Source organism: Elephas maximus, chromosome 3, assembly GCF_024166365.1.
Source record: "Elephas maximus indicus isolate mEleMax1 chromosome 3, mEleMax1 primary haplotype, whole genome shotgun sequence".
Lineage (NCBI taxonomy): Eukaryota > Metazoa > Chordata > Mammalia > Proboscidea > Elephantidae > Elephas > Elephas maximus.
In genome coordinates, this window is record NC_064821.1 from 112,223,283 (window position 1) to 112,249,370 (window position 26,088).

The 26,088-nt window shown below is 39.3% G+C and overlaps 1 protein-coding gene across 2 annotated transcripts in view; it reads left to right on the forward strand.

Moving 5' to 3' along the window:
* Positions 1 to 24,587, forward strand: part of PDE4B (phosphodiesterase 4B) — a 541,693-nt gene extending 517,106 nt beyond the window's left edge. For both annotated transcript variants that reach the window (XM_049879522.1, XM_049879523.1), the window contains 9 exons: positions 6,799 to 6,892; positions 12,720 to 12,898; positions 14,155 to 14,253; positions 14,397 to 14,561; positions 16,390 to 16,489; positions 18,501 to 18,655; positions 18,773 to 18,895; positions 19,610 to 19,792; positions 22,691 to 24,587. In XM_049879522.1, the coding sequence (XP_049735479.1) occupies positions 6,799 to 6,892; positions 12,720 to 12,898; positions 14,155 to 14,253; positions 14,397 to 14,561; positions 16,390 to 16,489; positions 18,501 to 18,655; positions 18,773 to 18,895; positions 19,610 to 19,792; positions 22,691 to 23,056 (1,464 nt within the window). In that variant the 3' untranslated portion in view covers positions 23,057 to 24,587. The remainder of the gene's footprint in view (positions 1 to 6,798; positions 6,893 to 12,719; positions 12,899 to 14,154; positions 14,254 to 14,396; positions 14,562 to 16,389; positions 16,490 to 18,500; positions 18,656 to 18,772; positions 18,896 to 19,609; positions 19,793 to 22,690) is intronic.
* Positions 24,588 to 26,088: the final 1,501 nt, after the last annotated feature.

Here is a 26,088-nt window from a genome sequence, read left to right on the forward strand (position 1 = left end):
CAGGAAGAAATACCAAAGAAAAGTTTAGGACTGTTAGAGACTTGGTTTCAAGTTGTAGAGCAGTTGTATTCAAACTGTTTGGATTTTTTTTTTTAATCCTCTGTTTAAAGGCGTAATCTACTTTGCCTTTTAAAATGTCACTTGCCCTCTAACTGGCAAGTGGAATTTATTCTATTTTTGCTTCATCATAAATGCTAATATTTTGTTACAGAATTTTGGTGAAGGTGTTCTTGCTTGTTTTTCATTACATATGTATTGTGTGTGACTACATCACTGGGCAGCTAAGAAGAGAATCACTGAATTTCCATATGTCTAGGAGAGTATCTTTCTCATTTGGTACATAGACGGAATGACATGTGTTTTCTGGTGTATCAGGGATTTTGCTCCAAAGACTCCAGAGGTTATATTTTAGATTACATGCTCCCAATAGCAGTCCAGCAAAACTTGTTTGCAAGGATGTCCCATCCTGGAATTATAGTCCCTGGTTAAGTAGCTATTAAAGGACAATTACATGTCATTCCTTCTTTTATCCAATTTAATTCCATCTCACCTTTCAAATAAGAAAAAAACAATATGTCTGTGAAGAACCTGAGCATCAAGTTTCACACAGACCATAGAAACAACAGACAGAAAGATGGAAGAGATGACATGTGCATTGTCAAATAATCATAAATGTTAAGAATTATGGAATTTGTGAGTCTGATAAAGGGTTTCAGAGAAAGCACACTATATCCCAGTTATTGTTTTTAAGTCCTATTTTACAAACAAAAGTGTACGTTCTTAGGGGTTATAGTCCTTCACATCTTTGAGTCTTAGTTTCTTCCCTTCTCAAATTGAGGGTATGGGAGAAGCAATTTCTTCTAAATCAGAGAAAGCTTGGAAATTAGCCATTTTATAGCAAAAGGAACTTAGCTCACAGCTAAAGAAACTAGAGCCTCATGAAGTCGATACATTTTACCCAAAATTGCACATCTTGTTAGTGCCAGAGCTGAGACAGAGAGCTCTCCTTAATTCCATTTCTCACAGTTTTAACTTCTACCACTACTAGTGTTCTGTGATTTCAGAAGGAATTTTCTGCCCTTCATTTTCCTGCTACTCAGGAATTCTTGATAAGTTATGACTAACAAAGTGCAAAATATGAGTCGAAGTTTAGTCCCTAATAAAGTCATTGTGACTTTAATGACTTCGGCAGAGTTTCATACTGCAAAAACAGGAAGATCCCACACAATAAGGCGCCTGTCTCACAGCTGGGCTCATGCGTAGACAGCCACCCACAGGGGTAGTTACTGGGGCTGTCTTCCTCTCCTTGGCACTTTTTTCATCCGCACAGTTTTCTCCTACTGATTTCAACATGAAGTTATCAATGACAGGAAAATGCTTGCTTTTTCTAGCCTCCGAAATGCTGGAGAATGTTTTTGATCGTTTTGGACTCACTCACTAAATGATTTCCAGGTATTAAGTGATAGTATGGTTCTGGATTTATTCTTAGAAATGTCAAATTACCAAATTTTAGGTCTGGATGGACTCTCTGAGACCATCCTAATCTGTCATTTGATAAATTTAACTAAGAACTCGTTACCAAGACTGTTAGTTAACTGGCCTGCTTGTAGATCTTTGCAGAAAACCCAAACTAGTCTTCTGATGAGAAATATAGAAAAATGATGAAGAGTTTGACCGCTTCAGAAGAAATAGGCTCTGAAAAAAATAATCTGTGTATGTAGCATCAAAACTAAAGTAAAATTGAAGCCACAAAACAAAATGTTCATGTTACACGTGATTGAATTTCACTTTCTCCTAGTCATTGCATGTTTTTAAAATAACTTCATGGTATTAAAGGAAGCTCTGGGGAAGCAATGGTTAAGCATTCAGCTGCTAACCAAAAGGTCAGCAATTCGAATCCACCAGCCCCTCCTTAGAAATCCTATCAGGCAGTTCTATTCTATCCTATAAAAAAAAAAAAAAAAAATCCTATAGGGTCACTATAATTGGGATCGACTTCACGGCAATGGGTTTTTTTTATGGAAAAAAAAAACACAGATGATTTTATAGAAAAGATATATTCTAGGAAAGCAGTCGGAATCGACTCGGCGGCAAAGGTTATGGGTATGGGCAGGAAAGCAGTATTTAGTCGTATATATAAATAAATAATGATAGCTTTTTCTGTTTTCCCAAAAACACTGTGATTTCTAGCAATGTTAGTAAACCTAGTGCTGAGTTTGAGCTTCAAGAGACACGGGAGGAATTTGCTTTACTAAGGGTTCATTCACAAACTCTGCTTGTCTGTGTTGGAAAGAGGCTTTGGCCATTTCCTCTGGGGACATTATTTCTGGGTAGACTCTAACAGGGTTTTTTTTGTGAAGGCAGATTCTTAACAGAAAAATAGGATCTATGTACATTAGGCAGCAGAGACACATTTATCGTTGAAATAGTGTGTTCTTGTTTGTGGAGTTTTCTATTGCATTTGATAAAGTAAATAATGTCCATTCCTTTTCAATCCTGGAACTCCTTAGGACACAGTTTTACTCAGGATAAGCAGGTAGGGAGAGTCCAAGAGTCTTAGAATATAAAACTCTGCAGGGATGATAAATACTTCTCTTCCTTTGTTGGTGACTCGTTCTTATGGACTTATTCTTACGCATTTCCGATTTGACCTGTTTTTCTCAGTAGTGTTGAGGTGTTTTGCTTTCTGGGAAGTATTGGTTGCTGGTAAATAATGAGCTCAGGCACAAAATTTATCATAGAATCATGAGAGGTTAAGGCTGAGAGGCTGAGATCCTAAAATCATGCACCACTCCCATTTTACACGTGAGAGTTCTGACTTTTCAAGACAGTGAGAGCTGAGCATGAATGTCAAGATTCACTCACTACATCACGGCTGCCTTCTGGCTCAAGAGAAACAACTTCTAGATGGGAGACAGATGCCGAAGCCCAACCAAGTTTTGCTCCTGAACTGTCTCCTCAGCCTTAACCTCAAACATAATTCACATCTATTCCATTCCTTAATACATCTCACACCCAACCCAGCACTAATTGCACTCTACGTCACTAGAATATATAAGATACCCCCTGTCTGCTCCTCAAAGGCCGTGTCTGCCTTCCTTAGTTTGTATAGGGCCTGACATAAGTGAGTCCTTCATAAATGCTTTTTGATGAGAGCAATGATTGCCTTAGTCAATGTGGTTGGGCCCTCCCTTTTGGAGGAGGAAAACCAACAGTTGTTGCTAAGCAACATTTAAAGGACTGGGTCAGTTTCTGACATGGAGTGACCTCCATTTACGTACTTCATCGTATTAGTATCACGTGTTTTATGGTTGCCTTAAGATGACTTTGTTTTTTGGTGGCATTGCCATGCCCTTAGCAAAAGACTCGTAGAAAAACTTATTTAGGCAAGAGGAGGGAAGTGGCATTTATCTGTTAACTACATACATGAGTACACTGATGCCTTGGTAAGTATGCAGGAAGGGTGAGGAGTTCGGTTTATTCTCAGCCTTGTGGCCAAGAGCCACCTGCCCGACCTACATTACACACGGGGATGATTAATACTGTATTTTGTCAGGGTCCTCCAGTAGTGGGAGGAAAGAAAATAAGGAGAAGAGATGTTCATCTCCTGACATGTTATGATTCAGTTTCCTATTGCTTTCTGTCTTCTGAACTGAGCAATATGTGTATGGCTAATAAAGAACTGGTCCCATTCTCTCCAGACTATTAACAATTGTGGTTAACCAACATGCCCTGATATATATGAATTTCTACTGGAATGTAAGCTGATTAAAAACATGAAAAGCCCTGGTGGCTCTGTGGTTAAGAGCTTGGCTGCTAACCAAAAGGTTGGCAGTTCGAATCCACCAGCCGCTTCTTGGAAACCCTATGGGGTTCTACTCTGTCCTACAAGTTCGCTATGAGTTAGAATTGACTCAACGGCGATGGGTTTGGGCTTTTTTGGTCTATTTGCCCAAAGTATTGCCAGGCATATTTTAGGTGTTCAATAAATATTTGTCAAATACATGATAAATGGCATTATTGAACTAGTGCAAACCTGATGGACTCCAAATTATTCCTAAGTACTTCAAAGAGACCAGAATAACCAGAATGAGGATGGTTGTTTGAATGTTTCATTTGGCTTAGTCTAGTGCCCCAAACTAATTATGAAAGAAATCATCTGACTCTAAGCTTTTTACAAGATATTTTTTACGATGGTCCAAGTTAAGTTTGCTACTTTGCCAAAATTCAGCTGATTGATCAGAATGCAAGATCTTTTCCAGCTTCTAAATCTTCAGTGTTACTGACTGTCTTTGGAGGACAGAAAATGAGAAGCCATCGTGACTGAGCAGTTAGGTCTTAAAAAATAAATAAATTGGAATGTTTCTGGAGTTTGAAATTGCATGGAGGTTAAATAAGTAAAACATACTAGCTGAGGTGATTGATTCAGAGATCCCTGGTTACAGTTACCAACATATCGTGTCATGGAAAACACACACATACATGAGCAGGGTAATCCAGAAAGAGGGTGATTGTGCCTCTTTAAGGACAATGTGTAGGGGAGTAAGCCAGTGGACAGCAATACTGACTTGCATTGGTTTCACCTCAAAAGGCCGGGTCTCTTGGGCACTGTCAATGGCATGACCGGGGCTTAGATGTTTGAAGTGAAGCCATTGTCAGTGCAGGATGCTCATCTGAAAGGGGACAGCCTCACAGAAAAGAGAGCCAATTGCATGTGGGGGCTGTTGCCATGGTGCCTTGCTATTCCTTTTACATGCTGTACTTGAACTCCTAGGAGCCCAGGGGTGGGGTTGTAGAGGGAGGGAGAAGGAAGGGAGTGGCATAGGAATGGATAGGGCGGAAGTTCGTCTTCAGTAGGCTCGAGTCTTAGTCTTTCCTCTTGTCTATGCTCTAATGCTGACAAGGAAAGGAAGAGAGGGAGAGAAAGAAGAGCCCAAAAGAAAAGGATGAATTTGTCAATGTGCTCTAGATTGTTAAAATAAAAATCAATTTAACTCCTAAGTATTTCCAACGTGAATTAGAAGATACATAATGAAAACACCAAAAAAAAAAAAAAAGCGTAATAATTCACAACCACAAATAAGTCATCATTCATTCAGCAATCATGCCTTCTATTTCCTAACACACTCTCCATCCTAGATCAAAAGGTTAAATGTGTTTGATGCATTTGTCAAATGCAATCTAATATGCATATTAATGATCTGACGGCGTGCAGAAAATTGCCTTTTACACATGAAGGTACTTTTAAAATGAAATAAATAAATTCTGTCCCTATACTTTTCATTGTGAAGAAGGCGAGGTGTGTCAGCATACTGTTGGTTTGCAAACCACCTCCCAAAAAAAAGAGTTTAAAAAAAAAAAAGCTAGTATACTGAAAGCTTAGTCTGAAAACATTCACAGTTTTAACTGTTTCTTTAAAAAAAAAAATCAGAAAGTAAATGAGTCTAATGCACTGTCACTTTGAAACAATTAGAGTGGCCAAGCTTTGTGTGGAGGCTGCATCTGCAAAGTACTTGTCTCCGCAGTGGAGAGGGTTAAGGAACACCTAGTTGAAAGGGGGGAGGATACCTACTTCAGATTTGCTTAAATATTCATGGGGCTTCCTCCATTTTAATCTTCTCCTTTTTAAAAGATGGCTGTGTTTCCCAGTCTGGCAACTCCTCAGGAAAGCAGAATTGCTCCTTCCTTGCAGAGTTCAGCCGAGCAGGACTAATAGAAAGTGGAAACCCCTTCAGCCACTGGGACTATTCGTAATTTATAAGTGCAGCCAGCTGAATACATTTGGACAGGCTTTTGCAGAGCCTTCGTGCAATCCCTGATTTCATTACTCTCTTCTGCCAGGAAATAAGCAGGAGCGTAGGCTTCTTGAGAGAAGGGAATCCGAAGATGGGCTTTGTTTGGATTAGGAAATGCCTTAAGTTTTGGAGACTTTGTCTTTTATAAGTTTTAATGATTTTACCACTGGATCTGCAAGGTTTTTGTGGTCCTTTCGAGATTGCTCTCTCTGCACTGTGAATTCTTTCAAAGGGATTTGTGGATTGTGGCAACCAGAGCATTCCAAAATGCCTGAGGCAAACTATTTGTTATCTGTATCTTGGGGTTACATCAAGGTGGGTTCATTTGATTCTATTCTGTGTCCTTGGTAGAATATGAAACGTTTACATCTCTATGTTTTCTGTGGTGTGGAACCTATCTGTAATGATTTAATTTGTGTTATCACTTAGTCCACCGTGGCTGCTTATTGTGAAATAAGGGCATGTTACATTACATTGTATTTAAATATACTGTGCTGTCTTCTATCTATTAATCCTGTTCTCTTTACTAAACTCTATTTTTAATTTTTTTTTAAATTATTTTTAAAGGATGATATTGCCCTCCCCACCCTCCCCTCCTTTGTTTTCGCATTAACTTTTCACATATAATCTCCTTTTGGCTGGGTAAACTCAAATTATATTTTAAAGCTAATTTCTAATACATTTATTTTAAAATGTAGTTATATGTTCAAGTGAAATTATCTTGACCTATATTGAAATCACTTTTCCTATATGTGTACCTCCAAAAGAAATCAGATGTTAATTCTAAGAAATCTGAAGAAAATCTCTAAGAAAGAAATCTAAGGGTGACATTGGAGTCATTTTGAATTAAAATGTCATGATTTTTTGTAAAAGCAGCGTCACTCATCTAATGATATATGTTCATCCAATTTCTTGGCCTTTAGATAGTAAAGTCGGAAATATTTAAAGTGATAACATGCTATGGTTTAGCTGGTTGATGTATTTTTTTGTTTTTCATGCACAGTTTAAAAGAATGCTGAACCGGGAGCTGACACACCTGTCAGAGATGAGCCGATCAGGGAACCAGGTGTCTGAATACATTTCAAACACTTTCTTAGGTAAGATATGAACTGGGAAACTTGCCCCATAACTGACATTTTTCAATATGAAGTGCTGCAACCCATCAGGGGCATCCCTATGTAATTTTGGGATAGGGTTAAGTCGCATAAAAACAAATCCATTTAAATAAGAAGTAAGGGCAGTCTTTAAAGGGAAAAAAAATAAGCAAGAAGGTGATATTAAAAAAAAAAGAATGAAAATACTCATCAAAGGTAGATGGTTATTAATGGGCTGATTATATACCCTTTATATACCCACCCACTTCCATCTCTGCCAAGACCTCTGATGGTTGGGGGTGGGTGTCCTGCAATCACCCAAACAGTAGGGACAGCTCCAGTGGCTCCTCTGACAGTATTATTTAAATGCTTCCAATAACTGGGCTTTGAGCAAAAGGTTTCCTCTTAGGTAGTCTGTAAGGGATATGGTTGGAGAATAATTCTAGAGAGATTGGGTCCCTGAGAATAAGCTTTGGAAATAATTTGACCATTGCGTTGCTAAGTTATGTCTTAAAGATAAGTTGGGGGGAGGATGGGAAGAGGCAACAGAAACTTCCATGTCTCTGAAAGATTTTGTCTTTTGCCAGCAGCCTTGTTATCTTCCCGATCTGAGCCTTTATCTGTTATTCTCAGTTGCCTCGTTGCTGGCATTTAACACACGGCAGTGACAAGAAGTGCTTTACATAATGATCCTCAGCTACTGGCATGCGTCCTGTTTAATTACTATGGATTCCTGATCTCATGCTTAAAGCCAACTCTATTTGTATCTATTTGAACTATATTTTGATTTAATAAGTCCTGCAGAATCTGCCAATCTGTATGTTAAAGTGAGTGAATACCGTTTAGATTCTGATTCCGTTGCCTTTCAATTATTGCTAAATTGTATTTGGTTAAAGAACCTCACTTTCCAGGGAAATGACCCATTCACAGCTGAACACTGCACCTTCCTTCTTTTTTGGCATAGCCACACGTCAGTAAATCTGTGAGCATTTGCCTTGATACTCTATGGAAACACATACTTCTTCTGGTTTTATTTTTAAAAAGTCAATCCTGTTTCTCTAATGCAAAAGCAGTTCCTGCTATCAGCAGATCAATCAGCTTCCTCTTTGCACAGCCCAGTAAAAAGCTCATCGCATTACTCTGCAGCCCATTGGCACCGGCACAATTAACAAGTGCCTTTCCAACTGCTTCCAGTACGTGGGTATCTGCGGCATCTGGTTTTCTCCAGCTGCAGCTGCGACAACCTTGTGTCAGAGAACAAAGGAGAAGAAATTTTCATACAGCCTAGCTCCAAGAAGTGCCTAGAATCTAACTGAACAGGAGACATCACGTACTGATCCTTTTATTCTCCCTTCTTTCCCCTGTATCCCTTCGAAGACAGGCATCTTCTACTACATCCAATTATTTTTCACAAACTGGGGGCTGTTTTAGGGATGTTTTACAGGCTCATGGCTGTGAGAGAGAAGGATAAAGTCAATAAGTGCAATAACCAGTTTTTCTTTTCATAAACTTTGCATATTAGAATGTCAGAACTTGTCCTTCTTCTCAGAAGAGTCTCTCACTACCATTTAAACCTGAAGTCCCTGCGCCTTCAATTATCTGAGACCGGACCTAAGCAGTCCTCTTTATTTGTAGTCTCTTTCACTGTCTGTTTGCCAAGGACAACAAGAATATCTTAGTATACTAATTAATCCTTTTTTTTTTTTTTAATCATCATAGGTGCTAAAGCAAGAAAATTGATAAGATAAAAAAGATCAGTTCTCAGTCTCAACATCCTTTGTATCTCAAGAGCAAGCAAATGTTTACTCTTTTTTAAATATTACATTTTGCTATTTGGTCACATTTCTCGAGACAGACAAAAGCATTTGGCTTATTATTATTTTTAAAAAAAAGTTATCAAGGACAAGCTGTTGAGGAAGGTTGTTAGAATCTCAGTCCTTACAGACTGCTGGTGTTAGAAGGGTGGTATGTGTGCATGTGTGTAGACCTGAGCAGACAGATGAGAGAGGCAGAGTAGAATTTTAAATGTCCTGGGGAGAATATAATGAGAAAGAAAAATCATATAAGCAAAAGCGACATCAGCTGCCTCATCTGTAAAATGGGAGCATTGGACTAGATGACATCCCAGAAGCCTTCCGGCTCTAACATTCCATGGCTCTGATATGGACTGCTGTTTAGCAGCTTTGCTAAAACATACCTAGAAACCTGATTCTCTGTGATGGACCCTAGGTTTACCATGTGACACCTTTAAACACAAACAAATGAATGGAGGGGCATGTTTCCAGACTACAAATGCAAATGGGCAATGGTGGATGTTCCTGAAGGACCATGATGCCTTCTTCATAGACTGTGAGGTCTGCAAGGGGCCTCAGTGGCCCCATACTCCATTTTCCTAATTTTGCTGGAGAGAAAACGGAGGCCCAGAGGCAGAGATGGATTAACCAGTAAGCAAGGTACACACAGGCTTATTTGTGTTTACTTGCTGGTCTGTAGTGCACAATTTCACATGATTAGTGAGTAATCACAGGTAAGCTTGTGTGTTCCTTGCTTATTGGGTAATCCATCCCTGCCCAGAGGGGTTGAAGTAACTTGACCAAGGTCACTTAGCTAATATGTTCCTCAGCCAGGACTTCAGTCCCCGGAGTGCTAGACCTAAATACGCCATTGGTCCTTGGACTATGAAAGAAGGCTGTTAAGAACTCAGAGAACATATAAAAGAAAAGCACAGTTTAAGAACATTTAAGTAATATGTTTATTATTTTGGAGAAAAGTCTTTAGGAACTAGGGTTGTAGGACCTAAAAATAAAATACATTTATTAACAGTTTTCAATAAAATAAAGGGTTCTTGTCAGGGTATAACAACCATCTCGGTGAGCACAAAATGGAAAGATCTTAGGGATGTAACCCGAACCTGAAGAGCAATATCTCAATAAGAGTCATTGCATGTCAAAATGTGTCATACAGGGAAGAGAGAAATCACTTGCTCCAAGGCTCTGTAAAACTCATGTTGTTCCTATCTAAAAAGATGATGTCCAGATGGGGTAGGTAAGCAAGAGATCATTCACCAGACCAGGGACTTACCAATGCTGTTATATGATGACGAGCTACAGGGAGCTGGTACAATACTAAAAAGAGGTATCTAACTTCAGGGGAAGTAAGGCAGGACCTAGGGGGAAGGAGCTTAGATAAAACAAGATTTTTGGTGTCATTTGACAATGTAGTTAGTGTTTTTATAAACAGAAAAAAAGCATTCTTTTAAATCTCCTACTTACCCTCTGAAGAGCTAGAACTTAGAATTCTCAAGAAGCAAGAAAAGAGCATAATCATTTTGCCTCATTACATTCTGTGATCTAGCAAGAAGGGCACCCAAATTATGCCATTAGCAGAGTTTTGACATGAGCATGCCCTGTATCTGATTTTTTGTTTGTTTTTTCCTTGCTAGATTCTGACCATTCTGTGAATGTAAATTCAGTGTTTCTTGTGATTCCTTTAGTCTGTGTTTCAGCTCATTTCCCCACTGTGCTTGCTAAGCATTTAACAGAGGAAATTCAGAATAGGGAAACCTATCAGTTGTTCCATTGCCTGCCTAGGGGAACACCCATTAATGTCAAATTGGCACTCTCTGTGAATAATGGCATTCCTCTTTATTGCAATGTTCCAGACACAGTCGTGGCTCAGCTCAATTACTCGCTGTTGCAGGGAATCTTTAATTAAACAACGGAAAATGCTGCTAGTCCCACGAGTGATGGTTATACCTGCAGTGGCACAGGAGACTCTAATGGCTCCTTTAACCAGCCATGAAGAATGGTGATCGGGAAAGGCAGAAGCCTTTCATTTTAGCATCAAGTAATAATTATTAGGAGTGAAGTAACAGAGAGAAAAGTAATTTCAAAAATAATGTAATGTATGGTTTTTCTGTCAGAGATTGTGAGGTGGGAAAGAGATTTTTAACAGGGATTTCAAGACCTGGGTTCTGTGCTATTAAATCACTGCGTCTGGAACAAAGTAATTGCAAAATAAATATCTGTTGAATAGATTGCCCTTTGAGCTTGGGCAAGTTGCTGACTTCATCTGAAAAAATGAGAGTGTGTGATTACGATTGGTTCCCAAACCGGGCTGATCGTCAGAGTCACTTGGGAAGCTTTTAAAAAATACTGATTCAGTAGGGCTGGGTGGGGCTCATGAATCTGTATTTTTTGAAAAGTCCCCAGGGTGCTTCTGATGCTGAAGTAAGTTGGAAACCACTAAACTGATTGAGATGACCACTAAAATTCCTAATAAGCTAATATCATAGGCTTATGTATCTAGGAGCTTGTGGCACCTAGCAACAATACCGGGATTCCCTTCCTCCAGCCTGCAGCCAGGTGGCGAGGTGTACCTGAAGGCTGGTACTCAGTGGACTTGCTTTGTTTTGACATAGTGCCCAAAGGGACCTATGAGCAGGCAGAGGTCTCTGAGGAGAACATGTGACCGTACCATCACCTGCAAGAGTCTGAAAGCAAAGAGTCTAGATACCAGCATGCCAGCTGGAAGCATGTCATTTTCAAATGAAGAAGTTATCTTTGTATTAATTTTCACTGTAACCAAAACCCATCACCATCAAGTCGATTCCAACTCATAGTGACCCTATAAGACAGAGTAGAACTGCTCCAGAGGGTTTCCAAGATTGTAAACCTTTACGGAAACAGACTGCCACATCATTCTTCCTCAGAGCAACTGGTGGGTTTGAACAGGCAACCTTTCGGTTAGCAGCCAAGAGGTTAACCACTGCGCCACCAGGGCTAATCAGAGATAAATGTAGGCATTTTTGTAAGCTGCATTAACTCTTTCAGCCACAGGGTGTCATTTAGTTCGATGATGTGGCTCTTAAGCTATTTAGTAAATTACTGCCTCAGTGCAGTCACAGGCATGCCTGTGGCCTGAAAGAGTTAATGCGTTTTTCAGAAATGCTCAGGATACATCCCCTGTGAAATGAAATCAAATATTTGATTGCTGTTTTTTTAATAGCATAATATAGAAGAAAGAGCTTCTCGGAGCAAGAAGGCATGTTTTCACTAATTCGATAGCTCCTTTGTTACCTGGTAGCAAAATTTTTAAAAAGATTAAATGAGATGATTATAAATATTTAATAATCATACATATTTTAATAAATATAATGCCTGTTACAAGTGATAGGCATTGCTATTATTACTTATTAGTAGAATTAATAGATACGAGACATGAAATAAAACTGAAATTATACTCTTCCTCTAAACCTCAATTTATAAGAAATCAGGGCTTTATTTAAAGTAATTATTCGAAGACTATGAGCCTCTCATGATATATACACTGCTCATCTAAGCTGAACCCAGCTAGTGTCATTTGGATTTTTTTAATTAAAAAATAAGTAAACATATAATAAATTGAGTAGATTACAAAGCCTGTTTTTATTAACTTGGTCTGGACTGCATGAACCTTTTTGATTATACAAATCTATGATGATCACTTTAATAAAAAGCTACATACAAATGTTGATGTTTCGCACTGAAAATGCACAAGTGTAATTCTCTTAAATCAGACTGAAAACAGAAGCCTTGGGCTTGAGTCCTACCTCTGCCACTTCTTGGACGAGTTACTTAGCCCCTATGGGCCTCGGTTTGCTTAGCAATAAGATGGAACAATGAATCATCATATTTTTCCCACCTCTCTCATAGGCTTGTGAGATAATGCTATGAGAGTCCCTTTATAAGATACAGCATGCATCACAGATGGTTAGAAGTTGTTTTAAATATTGCAGTGTATTCTCACTTACAAACACGTGTTGAAATACATACTCCCTTGTCTGTTGCAGACAAGCAGAACGATGTGGAAATTCCATCTCCCACCCAGAAAGACAGGGAGAAAAAGAAAAAGCAGCAGCTCATGACCCAGATAAGTGGAGTGAAAAAACTGATGCACAGTTCAAGCTTAAACAATACGAGCATCTCACGCTTTGGAGTTAGCACGGAAAATGAAGACCATCTGGCCAAGGTGTGTATAAGCTGGGTGTGTGTGCATACAGCTCTCTGCTGTGCAGTGCAGAGATGCTCGGAAACTCTCTATTAGAAAATAATAGGGATTGCCTTTGCTTTATTATTAATTTTTTATGATAAGGAAGTTGATATGGCCTCTTTGTCCATTACTGGGGCACCTAACTGAAGGCTCTTCTGCTATACCAAAGGACTATTTTTTGTCCAGAGTTGGGTGTTTCTCATAGTTCTTCATGAGTGGAGAATCCTACTGACGGGACACTGGGAGAACCCTTTTAAAGGGAGGCCAGGAAGCAGGACTGAATCATCCTTGAGGAGATTTCAAGGATTACATGCCAAGGGTAAATGGGATATTCTGGACCAATTGGAAGGGCTGGAGAAGAAATAATGAGAAAATCACAGCACTGACTCTTGAGGCCCTATCCAGGTAGAGGAGGATGGCATAGAGATTTATACACCCCCTGAGGGGCTGTGCAAGGCAACTGCTAAAGTCCTTTCATCCTTGTGAGATTATGAAATGAACTGAATTTGGGCAAATGAGCATTCACTGAGGCCTCCTGAAAGCTTTCATTAAAGTTGACTAAACACTGGCCCAAACCTCTGAAGTGAGCCTGGAGCCCTTATTCACGGCAATAATTAACAATGGAATAAATTGCTCCTTGAATCAGATAATCTTGAAATAATCCCACAACACAGGGCTGGATGATATGTCTTCTAGTTCTTTCTATGGCCCAGAGCCCTAAGATAAAATGCATGACTGGCATTCTTCATGACCTTTTGCATTTAAAGGTTTTCCCCTAAATTGGGGTTGACTTACATACATTCTGGCAGCCGAGCCTCCCTAACCTGGTTCTTAGTGATGATAAGCAAAAGGTAGAGGAGTCATTATTAATGGGCCAGTGAGCAGCAAGGGGAAAGAGAGAAGTGGGGCTAGAGTGATCTCTACCCACTTGCAGCTATCTTTGAAAGCAATGTTGGTTGAAGACTGACGTGTGGCAAATGCAGGCCAGCCACTAAATTTTTAAGTAGGCACACATTTTTCCTTTCTCTGACAAAACATACAGAAACTGGTAGCTAGCATGAAGAAGACGCCCACCATCCTAGGCCATTCCATTTTCAGATTCCTATGACGGCACTGGGTATGCAACTAGAGCACACTAGAGACTTAGGCAGTCATTGTCCAACAAATAATTAAAAGGTTGAGATGTGCTAACAAAATCGTCCTTATCCCTAAATTCCTCTAATTTTTGATTACAGGAGCTGGAGGACCTGAACAAATGGGGCCTTAACATCTTCAATGTGGCTGGATATTCACACAACAGGCCTCTAACATGCATCATGTATGCCATATTCCAGGTGAGTAAATGGGATCAAAAGTTAATCAACCCCTTGGATGGCACTTTATGATTTTTTTTTTTCATCCCAGTTTATTTTCTGATTTGACTGTATTCCATTTTTTAACATCCACTTACTATGTTTTAATTCATTTTGCTACATAGGAAAGAGACCTCCTAAAGACATTCAAAATCTCATCTGACACATTTGTAACCTACATGATGACTTTAGAAGACCATTACCATTCTGACGTGGCATATCATAACAGCCTACATGCTGCTGATGTAGCCCAGTCAACCCATGTTCTTCTTTCTACGCCAGCATTAGATGTGAGTAGTTATGATCTGTTTCCACACCTGCCCACCTTCTTTAAAAAGTGCCATGAAACACGTGATATATTTACAAAAATGATGTAATTGGATGACTGTAAATATTGGAATTGGTACAAATGTTCTTTGTTATATGTAGCATCCGTCAAGTGGGTTATTTATAAAAATGGATCACAGTTCTATTTCGTTTGCTTTCTAATATCAGGGCAATCTTCTCTTTACATTTCTTGCAAATGAAAAACTAGTTATCAAGCAATTAACATAATCTTCAGGGCAGGGACAATAGCTTATTCTTCATGATAGCCCTAGTATTGAGTAAGTGTCCAGTTTGGTGTCTGGTATATAGCGTGTCTTCAGTACACAGGTATGGACTGAAATGCCCAACTCCATACCAGGCCCTGTGAGGGATCTCAAAGAAATACAAAGCTTTCTAGGTTGTTCCTGTTAGGGGTAAGGAGCTCTAGCTTTATTCTCTTGAGAACTCATAAAATTGATTCTATGGGTTGGAAAAAAAAAAAAGTTAACGGAAAATTTAGAACAGAGGAATTAATAATGCTGAAGCAAAGAGGAACATGAAGCAAAGGGGGTGATGACTCTGTCCCTTACAGATTAATGAGTTTCACGTACGAGTACAAGCAGTGTGCCCAGTAGGCCATGATCTTACTTGACAGATGGGGCAGATGGTGGTCAGGTACTTCCAAATGGACTGACTCACTGCAGGAAGGGACTGTCAAACCCTCTCCAGCCGCACTTTTATAGGCTCAATTTGTGAGGCGAAGAAAGATTAAATTGACCACAACTCCATTGTTTGGGTTCCATATCTTCTAGGAAAAGAAATCCAAGAAGACTTGAGGAAATGAAATCGAGCTAAGGGTGTTTTATCCCCCCAAAGGAAGGAAATAGTATTATGTTTATGCTCTGTATAACTATCCCATCATGGGCCAACACTGTTCACCAGCTCTACACTGCTGTTGATAGAATACCTACTGTGTGGCCAGGAATTCTCTGTGAGTGGCACAGAAGTTCAGGGAATGGAGAGCTCAATAGGTTCTTGAGTAATTAGATTGGTCATCATAGGAGAGGTGGAAACTCAGCTGGCACCTGAAGGATCGGTAAATTGAAGTAATCACAGAGGATGAGGAAAGACATTTCAGCATGGGAAACGGCAATGATATATAGCTAAATAAAAACCAGATTGAAATCACTGGGCATGGGTAGGGGCAGAGAAGCCTTCATGACATTACATGAAGGATTTGAGCAGGGGGCATTAGGTTTCACTCGTGGAAATGTTCTCAAATCTTGCCCATAGTAAGCATTCAAATAATATCAATTGAATGAATGAATGAATACATGAAAGCTTCTGACCACACTATAAATGTAGCTTTGGGAAACAATTGATTGCCTGTCTTATGAATCTGTAATTTGGCCTTTGCTCTCTAAGTTACTCAGCCTAAAAAATTTTGAAGGTTGTTATATCCCCGAACAGGGCCAGTTTGACTTGCTTCTTTGACTTATATAAGCATATACCGCTTATCCAAGAAACAAACATTAGGTATTTACATAAACCATGAGCATCGTGCTAATGCCTCCCCAAGCCTTGTCCTGCAAGCTTGATTTGGGAATGAACTCTGACCATCATCCCTTTCACTTCAGGGACCTTATGATGATGGACAGAGTCAACATTTTAATTAAGTTAACATGTTCAGACACTATGTAAATCAACAAAACCTCTCCCAACAAGAATTAAATGGGATACTTTAACATGAAACTGAATAAACAGGATCGGTGAATGGGATATGAAATTAAACGCACTCATTTTGCTCCCCAGGCCGTCTTCACAGATTTGGAAATTCTGGCCGCCATTTTTGCAGCTGCTATCCATGATGTCGATCATCCTGGCGTCTCCAATCAGTTTCTCATCAACACAAGTGAGTTTACCACTAGAATAGTCATTCGAGATAATTGCATGATTCACTGCTTATTTTTTTTTTTCCTTTTAGTGTTTTCATTATGGATAATAATAAGAGTAATAATGATGTAATCCTTCCATTCCACATAAAGTGGCCAAACCTTTCCTGGATACTGTATCCAATCTGTCAATACAGGTTTTGAACTGATTGGAGAGCTTGGAGAATTTGGAAAATACGATATGTGAGGAGAGAGTAACAGATATGAGATTATCCTGGAAGGACAAGAAAGAGTTGGGGATAATGTGATAATGGTTTTTGGTAATATGCAGGGCTTGAACACAGAACATGGTGACCCACTAGTGTTCCCCTCTGCTGAGGAAGCAGACCCAGGTGTTGGATCTGAGAATGGGGATAGAAATAAGATTCCAAAAAAGTACTAGAATGAGTTTCCCAAATTCAAGAGGATGGGTCATTAAAAGTCCTAGACAACTCTCTTCCAAATGGGTAGTTTTGATTATGGATTGGTTTGTAGCAGGGAGGGTGACATCAGTGTCATTCAGGATTGGTCCAGCCATAGGATCCTAGGCTATACTCAAAGCTTTTGTGGTGCTCAAAATGGTTGGTTTCCATGCTAATGAAACTCCATTAATTCTGTAAGTTCATGTATTTTCTCTAAGTGATGAAAATCTAAGTATTTTTTTGTTCTGAAAATACTTGTTCTTTTCTTGTGGTCATGATTAACATCCAGTGCTGATGGTTTTATAGAAGAAATGCTGTTTGAGCTATTTCATGGTGTAAAAGAGCACTTGTCATGCTTTTATCATAAGAACATCTCAATGATCTAGATTTTGGGTACTTTTTTTTTTTTTAACCTTGTTCTTCTGTTGAAAGACCATAAACTTTGGGCAACTACTTTCCTGTGTGGGTTATATCAACTGGTATCAGTGTGCTGCCATGAATCAATTCATGTACAGGCCAGTTTGCGTCACACAGAAAATGGGCTTTCTGCCGGGGCCATCTACAGCACTACAACATATAAAGCTGGTTTGCAGAGTTGTACCCTTGATTACAGGGTGAATAGGGCAAGAGCACTCAGGTGACTTTATGTAGCCCACCACCCTTTCTGAGGATGGAACTCGAAGCACACAGTTAAAGATATGGTGTATCAGTAACAACATCTGCTGTTAGTAACATATTACCATCACTTGCCTATTATTCTTGATGAAGAGGAAATGTGGCTTCATGAGCTGGATGCCCATATTCTCAAGTGCAGATCAAAGCTCTCTCTAACAAAAGATGTCTGCAGTGTTTCTGAGTGAAAAGCAAGCTGGAAGGTGTACTTTAGGTACCCAGGTATTGTAACTTTTGGTATATAGAAACAGAAAGCAGAAAATTTGACATCAAGATAATTTCAAAAAATGGTAACTGTTTAGTTACCATATTTATAAAAAAAATAGGAAGCTCCAAAAAGTTACATTATTTTAATGGAATGAAATTTTTACACGAACACCATTATCTTCCTTGAAAATTCCAATTTTCAGAGATTGGGAAAACATTAAAAAGTGAATATAGTTAAAATTTTTTTTTTTTTTATAGTTTAAAAATCTTAATACATTTGATAAACTTTAGAGGCATTTTTCATTTTGTTCTTTTCCCAATCACAAAGTGTGGGAAGACAGAAAGGAAATTACAGACTATGATAAAAATAGGAGTTAGCTGCTAAGGAATGCCCTTCCTTACCTAATGTCAAATTCTTCGTCTGAAATGAAGAAGGAGAGAAAGGGACTTTAAGACACATAGAATTCTAGTAAAAAAGAAAGCTCTTATATCTACTAGAAACATTTTTTTGCGTAGAAACTGACTGCTTCCCTTTGTGGAGGAAGACTGTTTCTCTAAGGGGAAATGGCATGTGAGTCCTTGTTCTTGAAACCATCTGGAAAGAATGAGATCTGATTTCATATTGAGGTATTGCCAATATTTGAATCTCATCCCTTTTTATTAAGCCATCATTTTTTTTCTTGTTCATTAGATTCAGAACTTGCTTTGATGTATAATGATGAATCTGTCTTGGAAAACCACCACCTTGCCGTGGGTTTCAAACTGCTGCAAGAAGAACACTGTGACATCTTCCAGAATCTCACCAAGAAGCAGCGTCAGACACTCAGGAAAATGGTTATTGACATGGTAAGATCTCACCCTCTTTTTGTTCCTTGCTTACTTTTGCCCTGATGGGAGGAAAAAATCCATTTTGTCTGATAGACTGAGTTTATTAAGAGTTTTCCTTTCCTTTTTTACCCAAAGGTGTTAGCAACGGATATGTCCAAGCATATGAGCCTGTTGGCAGACCTGAAGACAATGGTAGAAACAAAGAAAGTTACAAGCTCAGGTGTTCTTCTCCTGGATAACTATACTGATCGTATACAGGTATTTGATGCAAGCCTTTGATTTTACACAAAGCCAAACTGAACCAAACAAAAGAACACCTAAAGAAGAAAACAAACAGGTTATTTTAGTTGCATGGCCTAGGTTACCACTATAGCTTTGGGCTTATTTTAAGAACAAACGAAGGATAATAGACTTTAAAATTTATTCTATAATTTATGAGGAAAAAAAAACATAACCCTACTCACTGAATTGCTTGGTTCTAAAATAGATGGCAAAAACTATTTATAATAGGGCATATGTGACTGTGGGTCACAAAAGCTCTTGTTTGGATATAAATCCCATTGACTTGAGGTTCATTAGGTCTGTTTTGGTTATACAAATGCCATTAGCTGGTATCTTCTTTCCACCAATGGAAACTATGCAGGCATCTACTTTGAGTAATCCTTTGCATTCTTTCCAAACTGAGAGAAACAATAGCAGCTTCTGACTTCAAATGTCCCTTCCACTTTTTAAATTCGGTGACTGTTGATGTAAGAGGACACACATTTTCCTTTTTGGGACTCTGTAATGGTAAATGACAAACCCTGGCCAGCACTGTCATAATGCTGCTTTTTTGATGTACGCACCATAATTATACTGCAACTAAAATGTTCCCGGGTTTGGTACCAAGTGTACTAGTACAAGAGGGATGAAATGTTTTTGGGTAGTATTTACACGTAATTTTATGGGATTTTTAAAACTTGATCATTCCAGGTCCTTCGCAACATGGTACACTGTGCAGACCTGAGCAACCCCACCAAATCCCTGGAATTGTATCGGCAATGGACAGACCGCATCATGGAGGAATTTTTCCAGCAGGGAGACAAAGAGCGGGAGAGGGGAATGGAGATTAGCCCAATGTGTGATAAACACACAGCTTCTGTGGAAAAATCCCAGGTATGTCATATAAGGTTTTCAACATTTTTGTGATATGTGCTATTTTCAAAACTGGCGGTTTGATCCTCCTTCTTTCATACATAATTTCACATATGTATATGAAATTACAAGGACTTATTACTCATGACTCATTTGCCTTTTCCATTATATTCAACTTCACAGAATAGGGATAACGCAGTCAACAGAAACACATCAAAGTTTGGACTGTGTATCCCCTAACAGTTTAGCTAGTTGTCGATGACCTTAGAAATTCATCTGACTCAACTAAATGCTGTTGTCTCCTCCATCTCATCGTCTGTATTTTTTCCAAGTCAGTCTTAATACAGCAGCTCTGCTCATCCTGATTTCCAACAGGCTTTTTTTGCCATGCCTCCATAGTGAAGCACACCATTGCCACCACCAGAGATAGCGAATCTTATTCTCACACATCTCTTCCACCTCATAGTCCAAGCTCTGCCTGGTGTCCTCTTCCAAGGCTCCTTCTACATCTTTGAAAACATGTTGGCATTTTCTGGTTGATTTGGCAGCTGGTGTGTCCAAAACTCTAAATCCTGTTTACGCTGAGAACTGGGGACAATACTCTGGAGGCAAGGGGTATGGAAATGCCCCAGATGCCAATAAGTGCAGAGTCTGTAGTGCTGGAAGGTATCAGTATCTTTACAAAAGCTTCAGGGTCAGCTGAATTGTCATTTTTTTTTTCTTTTAACAACAAATGGCCTGAGCCAGATGACCATGATTGAGAATCAATCTATAGGCTATTCAAGATCTTTATCACAAAAGTATTTGGAGTGTCCTTTGTTAGTGCTTATCCTCTTTCCCCACTACCTGAAAAAAAATCCCAAATTTAAACATCAATTTATAGTTCCTTTACAATTATTACTTTGTCGCTTCTTAGAGAAACACAAATCAGATTAAAACCTGTGAAAGTGCTCTAAAATCTAATATGCTATAGAAATGCATGATAACATTAAGTTAATCAGATCAACTCAAATACCCTAAAGCTATTATTGGAACAAGACATAAAGAAATGGAGATAATGCCTTTTTATTAATGACAGTGATTTTTAAAAATATTTATAAGACGTCCTATGTGGTTTTCCTCACATTTCCCATACATTATCTTATCCGAACCTCAAAACACTCTTGTGAGATAGGAAAAGCACCTAATCCCCCTGTGTTTTAGGTAAGCTGTTATTTTGGTCTCATTCACCAGCTCCTTAGTGACCCACCAACCCTCTGCCTAGTGGTCCTCACTCTTCATCACTGGATAGGTTTCCCTGTTGCCATGACATCATTGTCCACTCCAGTGTTTCCTACAGAAGGGCTCTGTTGAACATTATCTAATTAGCCTCATTACTGAGCCTTTCACTAGATGGTCTTAGGATTTGTAGAGCTCTCTCATCCCAACACCAAGGAAATAAGCAACTAGAAGCCACCTTTCAAAAAAGTGCTGAGTGTTTTTTTAGCAGAAACAAAACAAATGAAGAAAGGAAATGACGGCACTGTGTTCGGTCCATTTGATTTTCTCCATTGACTTGAGTTTGTTATTCTAGCTCCCTGGAAAAGACCTTAAAAATCATCTCTAAAATCCATTAAACACACGTAGAGAAGTAAAAGGGAGAAAATAGGAGTGGGTGGAAGTAAGAAAAATATAGGAATCATCCACAGCAAGCTTTTGTAACCAGTGCAGATCAGAGATGCCCTGATGTTGGCGTGAGTTCTATCTGTTAAGGCCAGGGAAGCACCAGAGAGAAGTTATATATGTATTTAGTCATACCTGACTAAGGTTTGTTTTATTGTTTTTTAATGTAATACAATTTGGATGTATTAAATACCAGAATAATAATAAAGGAAAATTGCTGGTAGTGTGGAAAGGTAGCTACATGATGTCCTCTAGGAGCAAATAAGTTGCCCTTGCTCACCTCCCGGATTCCCTAACAGCATTTCTCCAGCTCCCCAGACCATGAGAGGGGAATTCCATCCCCTCATTCAACTAGCTCCTATTCTTTCTCTCTACCTGCCCCCTTCCCCAGTGTTTCCTGTTTGTCCGACAATGTGGTGGTCACCATGAGACCACAGAGCTAGTTCATGCAGGATGCATAGCCCCTGTCTAAATCATAACAGAGCTACAACCCTCGTATTTACTCACAGGAACAGCCCCAAAAGGAACTGCTTAATTGTTTTTATTTTCCCTTCTTTCTCTCCAATGACTGTGCACACTATCGACCCAAAACAATTGCAGACGTGTCCACAGGGGGAATATTTGTTTGTTTAGGGGCTTGAAGTATTCTCCACTGTTTTGCCAAACCTAACTACAAGCCAAAAGCATCCCACAGAACTTGAGAAAGTCTAGAGTCGTCAGGGGCTAACAGGCCTTCATTCATTTGGGAATAGCAGCACATTTAAAAGCTATCAGGGAAAGAATGTTGAGTCAGAACGTGTTAGACCTGGGGCTTCCTTCTTCTGAGGATGACTCACAGAATCCAAGTAGTGACAAAGTAATTCCCAGCCAGAATTACATTCAGACTTCTTATCTGGCAGACATAAAAGGAAAAGCAGTCTGTTGTAGTGAGAGGAATTCAGGCTTTGTAATCGGAATTGATCCCAGCTCCACTACGTACTAGCTGTGTAACCTTGAACAAGACATTAGGAGACTAAAGTGAGTCTTAGTTTCCTCCTTTGTAAATGGTGGATAATGATTCTTATTTTGCAGGATTAAGACAGATAACTTATGCATTGCATCCAATGCAAGACATATAGTAGATGTTCAAATAATGGAATTCATTACTATTGATCTCTCTGGTGGTGTTATTACTCTTTCTTTGCATGAGACCAGGACAGGTACTTAGATTATCAAGGGCCCATCACAATAACAGTTGTGTAAACTTTTTTTTCCCAGGTTGGTTTCATTGACTACATTGTCCATCCACTGTGGGAGACCTGGGCAGATCTGGTACAGCCTGATGCCCAGGACATTCTGGATACGTTAGAAGATAACAGGAACTGGTATCAGAGCATGATACCCCAGAGTCCCTCCCCACCACTGGACGAGCGAAACAGAGATTGCCAGGGTCTGATGGAGAAGTTTCAGTTTGAACTGACTCTTGAAGAAGAGGATTCAGAAGGACATGAAAAGGAGGGAGAGGGCCACAACTATTTCAGTAGCACAAAGACACTTTGTGTGATCCATCCAGAAAATAGGGATTCCCTGGAAGAGACTGATGTAGAGATTGCGACAGAAGACAAGTCTCCGATTGACACATAATCTCCCTCTCTGTGTGGAGATGCACATTCCACCCTTAACAAGCATGCCAGCTGTGTGGTAGGGCCAGCCCGCCATGGGGGCCAAGGCCTGCACCGGACAAAGGGCCACCTGGCCTTCCCAGTTACTTGAGTTTGGAGCCAGAGTGAAAGACCGTGAAGCAAATAGCAGCTCAGGAAATTCCACGGTTGACTTGCCTTGCTTACAAGCTCTGTGGAGAGCTGAAGCTTTATGTGGTACTGGACGCCAGTTCGGGTCGAGACTAAATGGCTTGAAAATGGAAGACACAAAACTGAGAGATTTTTCTGCACTAAGTTTCGGGAATCTGTCCCCTCTAGTGACTGAATTTACTAATAACTTCATTTATAATCTGCTTACCTGTCCCCTTGTCTGCCAACCTGTGTGCCTTTTTTGTAAAACGTTTTCATGTCTTTAAAATGCCTGTTGAATACCTAGGGTTTAGTAACAACTTCTACACAGAATAAGCATTTCAAAGTTGACATATGCTCTTTCGATTCTTTCAGAAAAAAAAAAGTGAAGAAAACTATCTTCCTTCTTTCTTGGGCAATATCTTTCACTTTACTACAATTACTTTTACAACTAGAAAGGATACACTTCTAACCACATTCTATTTCCTTCCCCTCTTGTCCAGTCCAGCTCCCCAATTGTCCTGACAGCTTATCTCTGCCTGCTTTAAACAGTATTTTTTCTCCTCTGGAGTTTCGCTTTTTTGCTGTAAACTGAATAAAGTTGAACAAACTAGGGGATAGGAAAGGGTAGTTATGTCGTTCATAATAACTTTGTGTAAAACTCAGCTTAATTAGGCAGTGTGCGCCATCTTAAGTCCTCAGCCCCCTTTGCCTCTGGAGGCTGCACGCTCCCCTGTCCTGTTCTCTCACGCCTCTCTTCACCCACACAGCCAATTACGCTGGTTTTCAATTTAACGCCGCCGTCTTTCTCTTGCACTGCCTTTTGCTCTAACATCTCCATTCCTGTTTATAACAGTGTATTTATTACTTAATGTATATAATGTAATGTTTTGTAAGTTATTAATTTATATATCCTAACATTGCCTGCCAATGGTGGTGTTACATTTGTGCAAAAAACTCTGCATAAGAGTTGGGACTTTTCTTGTAACATTTTGTATTGTGTATGATATAGCCTGTAATCACTTAAGAGAGACAAACCGGCCCCTTGCCAGTGAGGACATTGGTGAGCTTTTATTCAGAGGATTCGCCCTTTGGTCCATCTGAGTTGCTAATACTGTGCAACCCCCTTGGGACATGGTTTTGGAAACAGGATTCTCACATTAGATACTAAATGGTTTATACTGAGCTTTTACTTTTGTATAGTTTGATAGGGGTAGGGGGCAATGGAATGTGGTTTTTACCCAAGTTCTATCCAAATCTGTGTATACATGAGTTGGTTATAACAGGGTTTTACTGTAATTGTGGTTTCAGCTTAGAAAGCAACACTACATTGGATCAAAGATGGTCCCTTGGAGTATTCCCAAACTACTGACTTTGAAGAGAAAGCCTCCTGCAGGTCATTAAGCAGGAATGTCATGTTCCCATTAATTACAAAAGAAAAGAATAAAACAATGTGAATTTTTTTTTTTTAATAAAATGTGAACTGATGTAGTCAATTATGCCAATGTGAAGCTTCTTCTGATAACACTTGTTAGGCCTCTTACTGGCGTCAGTCTGTTTGTAAAATATGTTTCATGCTTTCAGTTCAACCTTGTGACTCAATAGTTAAAGAAAACAGCACAAACGTGCATGACCAATGGGTTTCTGTGTCTATGGAACACTGCATTGTTTCAGGTGGACATTTTATCGTCTCCAAAAGTTTCTCACAATGTATGTTATAGTATTATTATGATATATTGTGCTCCAATGCATTCTTAAGAGACTTTTATATGAGGTGAATAAACAAAAGCATGATTAGATTAGACTGTAGGCCCCATTATTTCGTGGTTAGTTCGAATGTGTTAAAAGCAGATTTTTTTCTTTTTTTTTCTCTTGTACCATACTCCAAAAGGAAAGACAAACACTTTGCCAGGCCCAAATCACAACTGAAGTGTCAGAATCTGTGTCCAAAACATCCCTAGCTTGGGAAGTTTTACTTTTTTTTTTCTTAGCAACTGTTCACCCAGCTCAATGGTGCGGGAAGGGAGGTGGTAAAGGGAAGCAAACAAAGCCACAATGTTGAGCTCCTACAGTTTCCCCCCACCTCTTTAAGAAATTAAAGAGTTTAGTCTACTAGATAAATAAAGGGAATCCCCAGCTTGGCTGGTTCCTCTAGAAAAATGAATCATAGTATCACCGAATACCAGCATAATGTAGTCAGATGGTCTCATTGATTCACTTGACATAGGAAGAATCTGAGGGCCAGAGTCATCTGAAAGCTTGGTCCACAGACAGCTGGTGGACACTCATAATATTCTCAGTGATTCCTGGAGTCTCCTACTGATTTAAGATTATGTTTTTCTTTCTGGAAAGAATTTATTGAAAAATTCTAAGCAAAATACTTAACAGCCTTGTTGAAATCTTAACATCGGCATTTTAAACATTTTATACTGGGGAATGTGTGTGTGTGGGGTGGGGGGAAGGTTGCAAATCAGAATCAGTGGATAGCCCACAATATTTTAACCCCAAAGAAGAGGGTTGTGAGCCAGTAAAAATTGTCTGCTCTAGAAAAGCCCCACTCCATAAGCTGAAATTGCTTTATTCCCTTATAAAGGCAAATAGAGATGAGGCAACATTGTGGAACCAGCTTGCCTGCTGGTTGCAGAGCTAATGTTTACACACTTTGCCCCATCCCTGGTTTCTAATTGCACCCCATCATCTCTGAGTTTTACACATTGAGTGACAAGAATGAATCGGTTGAAATAGTCACAGGTGTGACTTTTATGATTTCTAGAGCTATAAACGTTTAGAAACATTTACAGAGAAGTGGTTCTTAACCCTGGATGCAATTGAGAATCAACTGGAGAATAAATATTTTTTTAAAGACTGATGTTTGTGGGAGGAATG